General features: G+C 38.5%; 2 protein-coding genes across 3 annotated transcripts; one reads left to right on the forward strand and one right to left on the reverse strand.

The window, feature by feature from the left end:
- The first annotated feature begins 1,571 nt into the window (after positions 1-1,571).
- On the forward strand, positions 1,572-8,115 carry aifm4 (apoptosis inducing factor mitochondria associated 4). 2 transcript variants are annotated; one of them, XM_041045745.1, is made up of 19 exons: positions 1,572-1,708; positions 2,422-2,517; positions 2,656-2,765; positions 2,869-2,978; positions 3,414-3,458; positions 3,565-3,646; positions 3,950-4,062; positions 4,170-4,256; positions 4,343-4,434; positions 4,561-4,691; positions 4,912-5,027; positions 5,109-5,180; positions 5,296-5,359; positions 5,567-5,643; positions 5,889-6,006; positions 6,159-6,257; positions 6,377-6,452; positions 6,536-6,640; positions 7,091-8,115. In XM_041045745.1, the coding sequence occupies exons 2-19, from the start codon at positions 2,429-2,431 to the stop codon at positions 7,119-7,121; spliced, it is 1,617 nt and encodes a 538-aa protein (XP_040901679.1). In that variant the 5' UTR covers positions 1,572-1,708; positions 2,422-2,428; the 3' UTR covers positions 7,122-8,115. The 2 variants fall into 2 exon arrangements, with proteins under 2 accessions (XP_040901679.1, XP_040901680.1); XM_041045746.1 differs by having other exon boundaries at positions 2,428-2,517.
- Positions 8,116-8,383: 268 nt separating this feature from the next.
- Positions 8,384-11,337, reverse strand: zgc:153372 (uncharacterized protein LOC767695 homolog). The gene is made up of 10 exons (XM_041045747.1): positions 11,104-11,337; positions 10,391-10,524; positions 10,020-10,170; positions 9,805-9,941; positions 9,613-9,682; positions 9,452-9,533; positions 9,222-9,353; positions 8,989-9,131; positions 8,685-8,807; positions 8,384-8,490 (listed from the first exon to the last, which is right to left on the reverse strand). The coding sequence occupies exons 1-10, from the start codon at positions 11,137-11,139 to the stop codon at positions 8,413-8,415; spliced, it is 1,086 nt and encodes a 361-aa protein (XP_040901681.1). The 5' UTR covers positions 11,140-11,337; the 3' UTR covers positions 8,384-8,412.
- Positions 11,338-11,385: the final 48 nt, after the last annotated feature.

Below are 11,385 nucleotides of genomic sequence, written 5' to 3' on the forward strand. Positions count from 1 at the left end.
CATCCCTCGCTTGTGTAACTTTTTGACATCAACATAAACCAAACAACGGCTTCTCCCCGCCCTACTATAAAGGGGCGCGGTCTAGAGCACGTTTCATGTGTTGTGTTACATTCAGGTGCCGTCGGAAATGTATCATTCACAGACTGAAGACGCAATCTACGGCACCAATACCACACAGTGGTATGAAATACACAATTATTGTCTGTTTATAAATGCTTTATGTATTTATGTAGTGCTTATATACAGTTTCAATTGCCTGAGGTACTCCCACAGATGAGGAGAATTACCATGATGAACTCACGTTTTATTTAAGTACTTGTTAGTTTTACGCTATTTGACTTCTATATCATAAAGCAATAATCACCAATAATAGGTATCGGTTGGTTTTGTTGGAGTATATATCGTCTTTCAAGAGAGCCAGAATGCTCTAAGTACTGCCTGACGAAGGAAGCTGCAAATTACAAGGAGCACTTGAAGAGTTTCTAACCCTCCTCATTCGTTCACAAACCTCCATGGATTTGTGGGAATAGTAGTTTATTTCACATATACATTGCATTTTGGTTTGGCACATTGATTTTACACTATTGTTTGATGTTTGGTCATAAAAACCCAATGAAATCTATTATTTTTCACTGTCGTTTCATTCAGTGGAAGCGAGCAAATCAGCGCTGTCCTCATTCATGCCAGAGCCTGGACATGAATGACACAGCGCCACCATCCGTTTAAGATCCATGTGGAGTTGTAACATACAAAGCGTAATTTATATAGCACCATTACCTCTCAGGCCATTAATCCCAGACTGTGAAATTTTACAATAGAAATAGTCCACAGTAATAAGGTAAGAAGTGCACTCTTCACAGGCAATTTCTTATAACACATCTGATTAATGAAAAGTTTAAAGTGTTGGCACATTTTTTTCTTTCCTTTTCTATTCTGAGCCGTAGTTTTTGAAACAATGCAAACTTTTTTTTCTTTTTGGTCTGGCACTTAAAATAGCTTTTCCTAAACAAAGTAAGCACATGCTGTTGTAATACTTGTTTCACATCTACATCTAAATACTAATTTGAATCTTGAATGTAACCAGTGGTTTCTGAAGCACTCTACTTGAGTATAATTTTGAGAACTTCACTCAAGTATTTTAATTTTCTGATACTTTATGCAACTCCACTACAATTCAGAGGGAAATTTTTATACTTTTACTCCACCACATTTATTTTATATCTTTAGTTATTTTGTGGAGACATGCTAATGTAAAATATAATCAACAAATAAATTATGGTGTATTATTTTATTATTTATTAATAATATTTATTATTATTATTTATTTTTATTACTAAACTCAACTTTTCTGCCACTAGCTTCAACATTCTCTGAAGAGCTTAACCTACATGCAACAACCAAATTAAACCAAGGTAATAAATTAACAGGTAGCTGAACGCCATTGAAGATATGGCTGTTTGTTACCAGCCACAGCCGCCTGGCCTGTTTAAATCTAATCGCCTCCATCGCTTCCCGGTGGCTGTCGGTAGTGGGAGGAGCTCGCGGAGGAACACGGGACTCCGGCTGGCTGTCACGCGGGCGGTTCTCCCGCAAGCGCTCGTGCTCGGTCGACCTACACTTGTCTTTCTGCGGAAAAGGCTCCAGCAGATCAGTTTATAACGACAGATGTGATGGTTCCTTTTGATCGCTCATAGGTGGAAGAAAACAGGTGAGCCGAGCTTTGATATTTCGCTGTTTAATGTATGAAATATATTTAATATCGGGTGCGTGACAGCCTATGTGCTCTCATCTTCACTGTAACGCTATGGCTTATTATTTCAGAAAAACAATATCTGCTGTAGGCTTGGATTTCTGTTCTGTCAACTCAAACCAGAAGCTGTAATTACAATTAGGCTTTACACCACTGTGCAAAAGTTATGGACACAAAAAGTGAATTGATGGTGCTTTAATAATACCATTATTAGTTTTCAGTAAACACTCAAAAACTAAATCATATCACTATTTGGTATAGAGCTGCAACTATTGGAAAAGAAAAACAATTGGCAACTATTTTAATAACTGGTTAAACATTAAAGTCTTTATTGCAGCAAAAGTGTCAAATGCTTGAAAATTCCAGGTCCTCACATGTAATAATTTGCAAAGTCATTGTACCATCACATTATGCTCATCCATGGAATTCATCTACCATTTATTTCTGGCCCAATATTTAATATAAAGAAAAAACAAAGAAAGATCAGTTACAAAATAAGGTATTAAAATGTACATTCAATAAAGTAAGTTAAGGCCCTTAGTGCTTGTGTCTAGCGTGTCCTTTGCTGGGCCTGTTTTTGGTCCACCCAAAGCCAGTTGTAATACAACCCAGTCAACCTATAACAATAGACAAGTAGTCTCACATATTTCTCACTTATCCGTGTCTTTAAGTTACAGTATGAATCGGTGCCAAGAATCAGGTCAAAGTGAAGAGCAGGAGGAGGTGACTGGACTGGTTTGTCAGGAGGATGACCTGAAAGATGGGCAGTAAGTCACAATGTTTCTTCTCACTAGGAAAAACAAGATGATTTGTACTTTTATATTCTTTTTAGTTTGACTAATTCGTATTTGGAAGACATATTTTCCTCACTGTTTTCTCTCCTTGTCTGTTTTGTGTTTATTTAGGATGAAGGAAGTAACTGTAGGGGACCAGAAGGTGTTGCTGGTCCGTACCCACGGTCAGTACAGTGCTGTTGGAAGCCAGTGTTCACATTACAATGCTCCTCTTGTTAAAGGTAAACCTTCATCTCTATATACCAGTATCTGAATTAATACATTTATGAAATAGTTTTGCATTGAATCTGAGTAACGTTAACTGCATGTTCTGTGATAATCCAGGAGCACTGGTTGGTGACAGAGTCAGATGTCCCTTTCACGGTGCTTGTTTTAATGTCAGAACTGGAGATATTGAAGAGTATCCAGGTCTGGACTCTCTGCCCAGCTATAAGGTGAAACATTTAGTTCTCTTTAACTGGAAAGAATCCAGAAGGGAAATTCGGTCAACTTTAAAATGTAGTCACATTTGTGATGGCTTATTTACACAAATTAGTGGATCCATTTAGTGTGAACTGGTTAAATACACTTTGCCCACATTAGGTATAAGTTTGTAATTTTAAGCAAGAAATTAATACTTGTATGTCTAATGTTTTGGCTGCCAGGAAGGTAATTTTTTAATAAGCTGTTACATTCTATCATTATGCATGCAGATTCAGATTAAGCACCACCTTTAGTAAATAGTGTTTGATCAACATTTTGAAAGAAAGAGGCAGTAAAACTGCTAATTCAGACTTGACAGTGGATGCTGTTGTCAACATTTTACCACTGGAAACATGATTCTGAACTTAAGACAAGCAATGCTTAATTTTTTTTTTTTCATTTAACAGGTCAAAGTTGAGGATGGCAAGGTGTACGTTTCCATCAACAAAAAAGTGAGAGACAGGAAGTTAAACACACTTAAAATTACCACAGCGTTTCCTTTGGTTTTGTGTTGAAATACAGTTTTAAACAGTCCCTTGTTTCGGGTGTTTCCCTCAGATTCTTAAGCAGACCAAACGAGTGAAGGAGATGTGCAGCTTGGTGCCAGACATCAAACATACTATTGTGCTCATAGGAGGGGGTGAGAACCATATGTAATAAATACATGAACCTTTACTTAAGACCTCAAGTTATCAGTCTAAGGTCATTTTATGTGGAAGTGACCAGCAGGTTGGAGGCACTACACTGTTTGATAAAGAGGCTGGGTTGCTGCCAAAGTATTCATCCTATGTATTTTAAAAGCTTAATATCAGCCAATAGGAATAGGCCTAGAGATGATACTAAAATAAATTTGTTGGTCTAATGTTGCCATGTTTCTTTAAGCTCCATCTCTGAATGTATCCTCTGAATGATTACACACTGAATTTAAATTTTGTGACGTTAGGTCCCGCTTCCCTGGTTTGTGCTGAGACGCTGAGACAGAACTGCTACCAAGGTCGAATCATCATGATCACCAAAGACACTCTTCCTCCGTTTGACAAACCCAAACTGAGTAAGGTAAGAACTTGACCTCAACGGAGAGCTACCCTGTATTCCTGTCCAAGTGTTGATCATCCTGTATTTAGAAGTTAGCTGCTGATGTAAGTTTCGTTGCCTCCTTTCAGGCTATGAATGTGGACAGCAGCAGCATCCTCCTCCGGTCAAGTGACTTTTATCAACAATATGGAATAGAAGTGTGGACACAGAAGGAGGTGAGAAGCAAAAGGGACTTTCTGTTTGTGATGTATTCTCACCATCTTTGGTTAAAAACTCATTCTGTGCTTGTCTTGCGTTGCAGGTTGTGTCAGTAAACTCCGCGGTGAAGACGGTGAAGTTGAGTGATGGCATTTTGCAGCATTACGACAAGCTCCTCATCTCAACTGGCTGTCGGTTAGAGTCATCGTCCTGTTCCTCAAGTCCTCAAGAGATAAAAAGCAATGAAAAACAGCTGTAAATGCTGAGTCGTTACATTTCCATGCAACAACAGCAGTATAATCTTCTTTATTTTGTTCACAGAGCGCGGCCGCTCAGCTGTCCTGGCTCTGACCTGCAGGGAGTAAAGTTACTGGAGAGTTATGAAGATGCCAAAGAGATTCACAACTCCTGTCTTGGACAGAAGGCTGTTGTCATCGGAGCTTCCTTCATAGGTGATTAAATTTGATGTTTTTAAATTGCAGGATAAGCTTGGCACTGGTCATTTGCAAAAACAAGCTTGTAGGTGTTTGTTTTTGTGGTTAACATGATGCTCCATTTGTAGGGTGTCATTACCTCTTTCACAGCCCTCTATCTTTATATTAAAAATGCAATTTAAATATTTAACAGTGCAAGATAAAGCTACGATAAACTAAGCTGAGATAAACACAATAGGTATGGAGGTGGCGTCCTTCTTGTCGGACAAAGCAGCCAGTGTGACCATGGTTGGCTCTGGCAGGTACCCATATGAGCGGTCTCTGGGCCCGGAGATCGGCAAAATGACGATGCAAGTAAGTACTTAAGAGGGGACTAGTCTGTTTTTAGTTTATATTATGTGTATTCAATTTTAAAGCACATTTTTCTCCCTTAAGATGTTGGAGGAACGAAATGTGAAGTTTCACATGAATGACAGAGTCGCTGAGATTAAAGGGGAGAACGGCAAGGTAACTCTACCTTTATTTGACCCTGAAACTGCAGCAACTAAAAGGAATTCACATAAACCTGGTGCACATTTTTTTTGCAGATTCCTAAAATTTGTGTTTTCCTTTTTCTTTTCAGGTGAAGGAGGTAGTGCTAAACAGTGGCACGGTCCTGGAAGCTGATGTTGTGATTGCTGGAATTGGTAATTTTATTATTCTAATTAAAGCTGTCGGTATATACGCTTTTCATTAATATCTCAGAACACAAGTCAAGTTTTGTATGAATTTAACATGCAGACATTTTAATATTTAACTTTTTATCAGTAGTGGTAACTAGAACTAGAGTCGTTCACGTTGAGACCTTTGCTGTGCAGTTCTGCTAAAATCAAACACAAATATTTGTTTTTCAGGTGTGATCCCCAATTCAGACTTCCTGGCAGGAAGTGAGGTAGAGGTGGATTCAAAGAAAGCTGTGATTGTTGACAAGGTAATGCACAGTCTAATGCACATAAAGGACACTCCCTACATCCACAATTTAATCACTGTGATGCTTTATATTTACAACTTTGTCTGATGGGTGCAATTAATTTGATTGAACTGCTTCTTTTTGAACCACAGAACAAAGACGAATATAGTACATTGAATCCCTCAGTAAACTGTGTCCAGGCGACTGGAAATAATAGCAGAGTACATGTATATGCTGTATTTACATGCCTTTGTCTTTTCTAACAGTTCATGCGGACCAATATAACAGATATTTTTAGCGCTGGAGATGTTACCTCCTTCCCTCTGGCCATTCGTGGAGACCAAAGGGTCAACATCGGTCACTGGCAAATGTCACAAGCTCAAGGTGAGAGACTGAAGCCAGAGAAGCAAAGGCTGATATAATGTGCCTTGGTGCCTTTTTTCCAGCCAAAATAGAAAGGAACATGTTACAGGTGAACATTATTTTCTTGATAAGTTAACCTGATCATGCTTGTTTCCTTATTTTCTTCATCTCAGGAAGAGTAGCTGCCCTGAACATGCTACAGAAACCAACCAAAATTGAGTCTGTTCCTTTCTTCTGGACCGTGTTACTTGGGAAGAGTATTAGATACACAGGTAAAGTATTTATTCACTCACATGCCGAGTATTTATGGAGAAAATGCCACCATTACATGAGAATATTTAAGCCCTGACTATGTTGATTCTCATTTCCTCTTTTCATTTCCTCATTCTAGGCTATAGTGAAGGATACACAGAAATTATATTCAAAGGCAAAGTGGAAGAGAGGAAATTCTTGGCTTTTTACATAAAGTGAGCAACTGTGGAAAAAATCCTGATTACATGTTAATAGGAATCAATGCCGTTTGTGTTAAATTTCTTTTGTTTCTCCTCAGGGATGAGGTGGTGGTAGCTGCGGCCAGCCTGATGTTCGATCCTGCTGTGGCTCGTCTCGCAGAGCTGATGGCCAATGGCCAGGTTTTAAAAAGGGCACAGGCTCAGTGAGTGACATCCTGCATTCACACAAAATTGACTATGCGTTTATACACTGTGCGCATATTAAATACAGGAAATACTGATGAATTCCTCAGCTGTGATATAGCATCTCTGACAGTTGAGATAAAGAAGCAAAATCCTCAAAAGGTTCAGGTCTAATTTTTACACTTGCCTTAATTATAATTTTTTTCTTTTTGCCACTTGGGGGCACTGGAAACAATACACTGGTTTGCACACCTGGCAGTTATGAAGCAACATGATGGGATTTTGAAGATACACGTGCACCTAAAACAGACAGTGATTGGAAATGTGGATGACATTAAAGTCATATGAATGAATTATTGGGGTGTTTTATTTAGTATGTTAACATCATATCCCAAATGACAGGGTAAGTCTCATAACCTGGATATGGCTCTTTATTGAACATTTGTTTTCTCACTCCCTGATCTTTTCAGAGCTGATGACCTGAGTTGGCTGCAGATGTGACCAGAGATCAGGAGAGGAGTAACACCTCTCAGTGACGGTGGATGTCGCCTCTCTTTTCTGTGCTCCTCTCTCCATCAAATAGTGCCAAACTGGATTGCTCCATTTACTGCCTCAGGCCTCTTGAAAGTCAATCCGAGCTCTTCTCTGCTCTTACACAGAGCACTGTTACCATAGCAGCAAGCACAGCGTTATCGAATTTCCACTTTGTGCACACGGTGAATAATCTGATCTATGTGTGATGAGCATAGCCTGAAAATGACCAAACAGACAAACAGCAGTTTCAGCTGTATTTTTATTCTGAGTTTTGACCATAGCTAGTGATGTGTAGACCATCACAATTTATGATTAATGTCAACGATACAACATAATTATACCCAAATGTTTTTGTTAACTTTAAATTTTAAGATCCCAGCACTAATATTACTTCACAGTACAGCAATAGTGAAGTAACAATAATTTTATCCATTTAAAATGCACACTCCATTCAACATGGCTAAAGAGTTACAGAATATTTAGAAGTAACTCCTTTAAAGACTAAAATGCAAACATATGAATATGAACATGATGATAATTAACAGTTCATTAACTTTTTTTACTTTCATGTTTGAGACTTTGTAATGCCTTAAACTGTTATACTGTATAAATGTTTACAGCAGAGACTTATTGTTTAGTCTTCTTCCTGTACTGTAAGACTCAAAGTGATGCGATTTCAGTATCTGATTTTGAAATTAAATTTGGACATATTGAGAGCAGGTAGGAAAGCACTTTGTAGCGTCTTAAAGACCTTTTAGTTACTTAGAAAATAGAATCTGAATGCTTTGTGGTACAAAAGTGATGCTCAGGTATTAAATTGATTTAAGTTGGGGGTTTCAGCAGCACTGATTATTCATATCATATTATATTAACTGTTGGAAGCATGGGGATGTGTTTTCTCAATTTTTTTTTTATTGCAGTTTGTGTTATACTCACTACAATAAACCACTGCTTATCTATATTTAAGCTTTGCTACTTCATTAGTTTCAGGTTTTAGGACAGTTGCTTTAAAACAAAACATAACCATCTTTGCATGTGGTCAAAGCCTTTTAATCAAGCACATTAGGTGACAATGTCACAGAGAAAGTTTAATTACTCTGTTAAGTAAGTAAGTTACATGATGGCTAGCACATAAAGATATTTAGGGTCTAATGAATCTTGAAGACAAAGTCTACAAAACAACTTTAAAAAATAAATTGTAATATTTTTTTTTTGCAATTGTCTAAAAAACAATTTCCTTGTATATTCAGATGCTTCTTTATTTGCTTGTTTTGGAGCATTTTTTGACCGAGGATCCCAGTTTGTCAGCCAGCAGAAATGGGTTGAGGTGGCAGTACTGAGGAAAAAAAAAAAACAATATCAGGGATCACTCTACTAATCTGTTAATGTAGAACCTCAAACAAACTTTACATAAGTCAAACAAATACTATGCTACAATCTAAGCGTAAACTGTGCAATTACTATAAAGGCTTTTTTTTTATATTTGAAGCAGCACATTTCATTTCTGGGTGCAGCCAGAATATCAGCTACCTGTGGTGTTGACTCTGAGCTGGACTCTGGTTTATCCAACATCTGAATTTTGAAATCAGGGAAGAAACGGGAACTCTGGAGGATTGCTGCCATCTCTCCATTTACCTTCACTGCAACATCTTTCTGCATATCACAAAAGTAAATAACCTAGTCAATCAAATGACATAAAAGATTATTTGGATATTTTTATCCACAGTACATGTTTTTTTTCCTGTTGGAACAATGTGCCACAGGTTAGCAAATGCTCTTATGTAAACACTGATCAGTGATTCAACAGTGGCCTGACTGTTCACTTTTATTATACCTTGAAACAGTGTGATGAATCAAAGTCCAGCTGATCTGGGAAATCTGGCACAGTTCCTTTATAGGTCACTGTTGCCTCAGACATCACTGGACTTTTGGACAGCCTGAAGAGCCGGTAGGTGCCTGAAGCATAGTTGATGTCACCTGCAAAATGCAGAGCTGGCTCAGTTGTAGAAAAAACATTGTTTACGCACGTCATCAAAAGTCAAAATTTGACCCTTTTTTTTCTTTTACCTGCTTTTGCTTTGAGTTCATTGTTGTAGACCACAATGTGGCTTGCTGAAACAAGGTGTGGAGTGCTGAAACCTACGCTGTGGGCCAATGAAATGAGGTCCTGCCAAAACAGAGACCCTCCCATTCCTTCACCTAATGCCAAAAAGAAAGAGATCACAGCCAACACATTCTGTGTGTTCTATTTTTGCCTTTTACATTGAATTTTAGATGATAATAAAATGTTATTTTACCCCATAGGACAGCATCTTGCTTCATGTGATCAGGAATAACTTTGCTGGCATACATGTCACTGAAGTACAGTTCACCTCCCTCCTGTGTAAAACGAGGGAGCGATGATGCCTTTCCTTTCTTTTTCATATTAATGTAGTTGATAGAAATTCTTCACACTAACCTTTAGGGTGTTGTATGCCTGCTGTAGCACTGCTCTTTTATCATGGCACAAACAGATTACACAGTTGGATCTGGATAGATTAAAAAAGGAAAACATGTTTGGTTTATTAACCTAACAGAGCTCTCTTATAGTAACAGACCATAAAGTCCATTGGAAGATCATGTAGACTCATAAGAATGCTTCAAACCTTACAGCACAACATCCATTGAGTCGCTCTGAATGCCAGCTTCACTGAGCTTCTCCATATACCCCTGGACAAAGGTGACATTAGGCTCCTTATAGCCAAACTTGTTTTGATGATACTCAATGTACTGACGCGATGCAGTGATCTAAAGAGAGACAGGTTAAGTCAGTAGAAGGTACAGAAATCAAGTGTCAAAAGCCTGTGTACGTGCATGTGTAATTACCAGCTCCTCTGTCATATCGATCCCTGTCACATGTCCGCTCGGTCCAACTAGTTTACTGAAGGCGTAACAGTCTCTGCCGGACCCACTGCCGAGGTCCAGCACTCTGCAGCCATCGAGCTTTGCTGGGAACGGAAGACCACAACCGAAGAATCTGGGGAAAAGTATTGTTAATGACAGCAGCGTATAACCACAAAATTTCTGTTCAATGACGGGAAGCATACGGACATTACAGAAATATGTCTGTGCTGTAAAGGATGACAACAGTACAAAGAGCCACCAGAAATAAGGCCGTTTTATCTGCTATTATTGTTGAAGATGTAAATATATGATGTAGAGGTAATGTAAAGGTGAGAAAGGACTGAAGACTGTACCTTTTGGTTACCTCTGGGTGAACCAGGCTAAGTGCTTCGGTGACACTTCTTGGAACTGGACAGCAGGACAAGCTGCAAGAGGCGGCACTGGTTTGCAAATCACCAGAGGACTCCAGTCGACTGCCATAATATTTCTGCACAATATAAAGACAAAAACAGTCTTTACACAGGATTTAACATTTAACTGGACTGTTTTACGTGCCATCATCTATGGTCACCTTGAAACTAGTCTTAAAAAGTTACATTTCCGCAACCAGAATTAAATATGTTTCACATTATAACAAGATTAGCTTTCTTATTGAACTTTTTTTTTTTTTTTTCCATTACTTACTTACCAAAAGATTATGTAGTCAAATAACGTGATTCATGAACAAATAAGAAATTATTCTTTCTTCTTTAGTCTGAAATTTGTATGCACTTGTTCCACAGGTTTAAAGTACTAATACAGTAGGAGTAGCTATGCAGGTGCTACTGAATTTTGGATGAAATATATATTTCTTTGCAAGAAATGTGGCATGAAGTGTTTCCTGCTCCCATGTTGGAAAACATATGAACATTAATACCAATCTGGTTTGACTGGACAATTGTCAGTATTTTCACTTTAGTGGGTTACAAATTAAACGTGACTAAGCAGCAGTAGTGCAATGTCAGAGCTGCTTTGGAGGAAAGAAAAATAAAACTGGACGGCGTCTGATTCAAACTCAGTGAAGTACCTTCACGTTTTCCCGCACGTCCTCACCAGTCGCCATTACGTCCGGAAGACTCAGAGGGAAAAAAGTGGTTAGCCAAACTATATAAAAGCAAATACTGTGTGGTTTGAATGAGAAGCTGTATTTGGGTCAGATCAGAGATGTTATAAGAGACGTAAGGACTTTGGTCAGCCCTGCCCTCCTCGGTCAGGACCAAGCGGTAACGTCTGACGTCAGACATTGGTTTGTGAACTACCGTTTTGAAGCCTCGAGTTTGGCAACTTGACCGTCGCCATTTTGCTTTTT

The sequence above is a fragment of the Toxotes jaculatrix genome, chromosome 9 (assembly GCF_017976425.1).
Source record: "Toxotes jaculatrix isolate fToxJac2 chromosome 9, fToxJac2.pri, whole genome shotgun sequence".
NCBI lineage: Eukaryota > Metazoa > Chordata > Actinopteri > Toxotidae > Toxotes > Toxotes jaculatrix.

Excerpts from the sequence above, each read along its gene's own strand:
- aifm4 (XM_041045745.1), top strand. The coding sequence starts at position 2,429 with ATGAATCGGTGCCAAGAATCAGGTCAAAGTGAAGAGCAGGAGGAGGTG. Across the intron at positions 5,028-5,108 it reads TCGGCAAAATGACGATGCAA|ATGTTGGAGGAACGAAATGT; the intron begins GTAAGTACTTAA and ends TTCTCCCTTAAG. Across the intron at positions 6,641-7,090 it reads TTAAAAAGGGCACAGGCTCA|AGCTGATGACCTGAGTTGGC; the intron begins GTGAGTGACATC and ends TGATCTTTTCAG.
- zgc:153372 (XM_041045747.1), bottom strand. The coding sequence starts at position 11,139 with ATGGCGACTGGTGAGGACGTGCGGGAAAACGTGAAG. Across the intron at positions 10,171-10,390 it reads CACCCAGAGGTAACCAAAAG|ATTCTTCGGTTGTGGTCTTC; the intron begins GTACAGTCTTCA and ends ACTTTTCCCCAG. Across the intron at positions 9,354-9,451 it reads GCAAGATGCTGTCCTATGGG|GTGAAGGAATGGGAGGGTCT; the intron begins GTAAAATAACAT and ends TTTTGGCATTAG.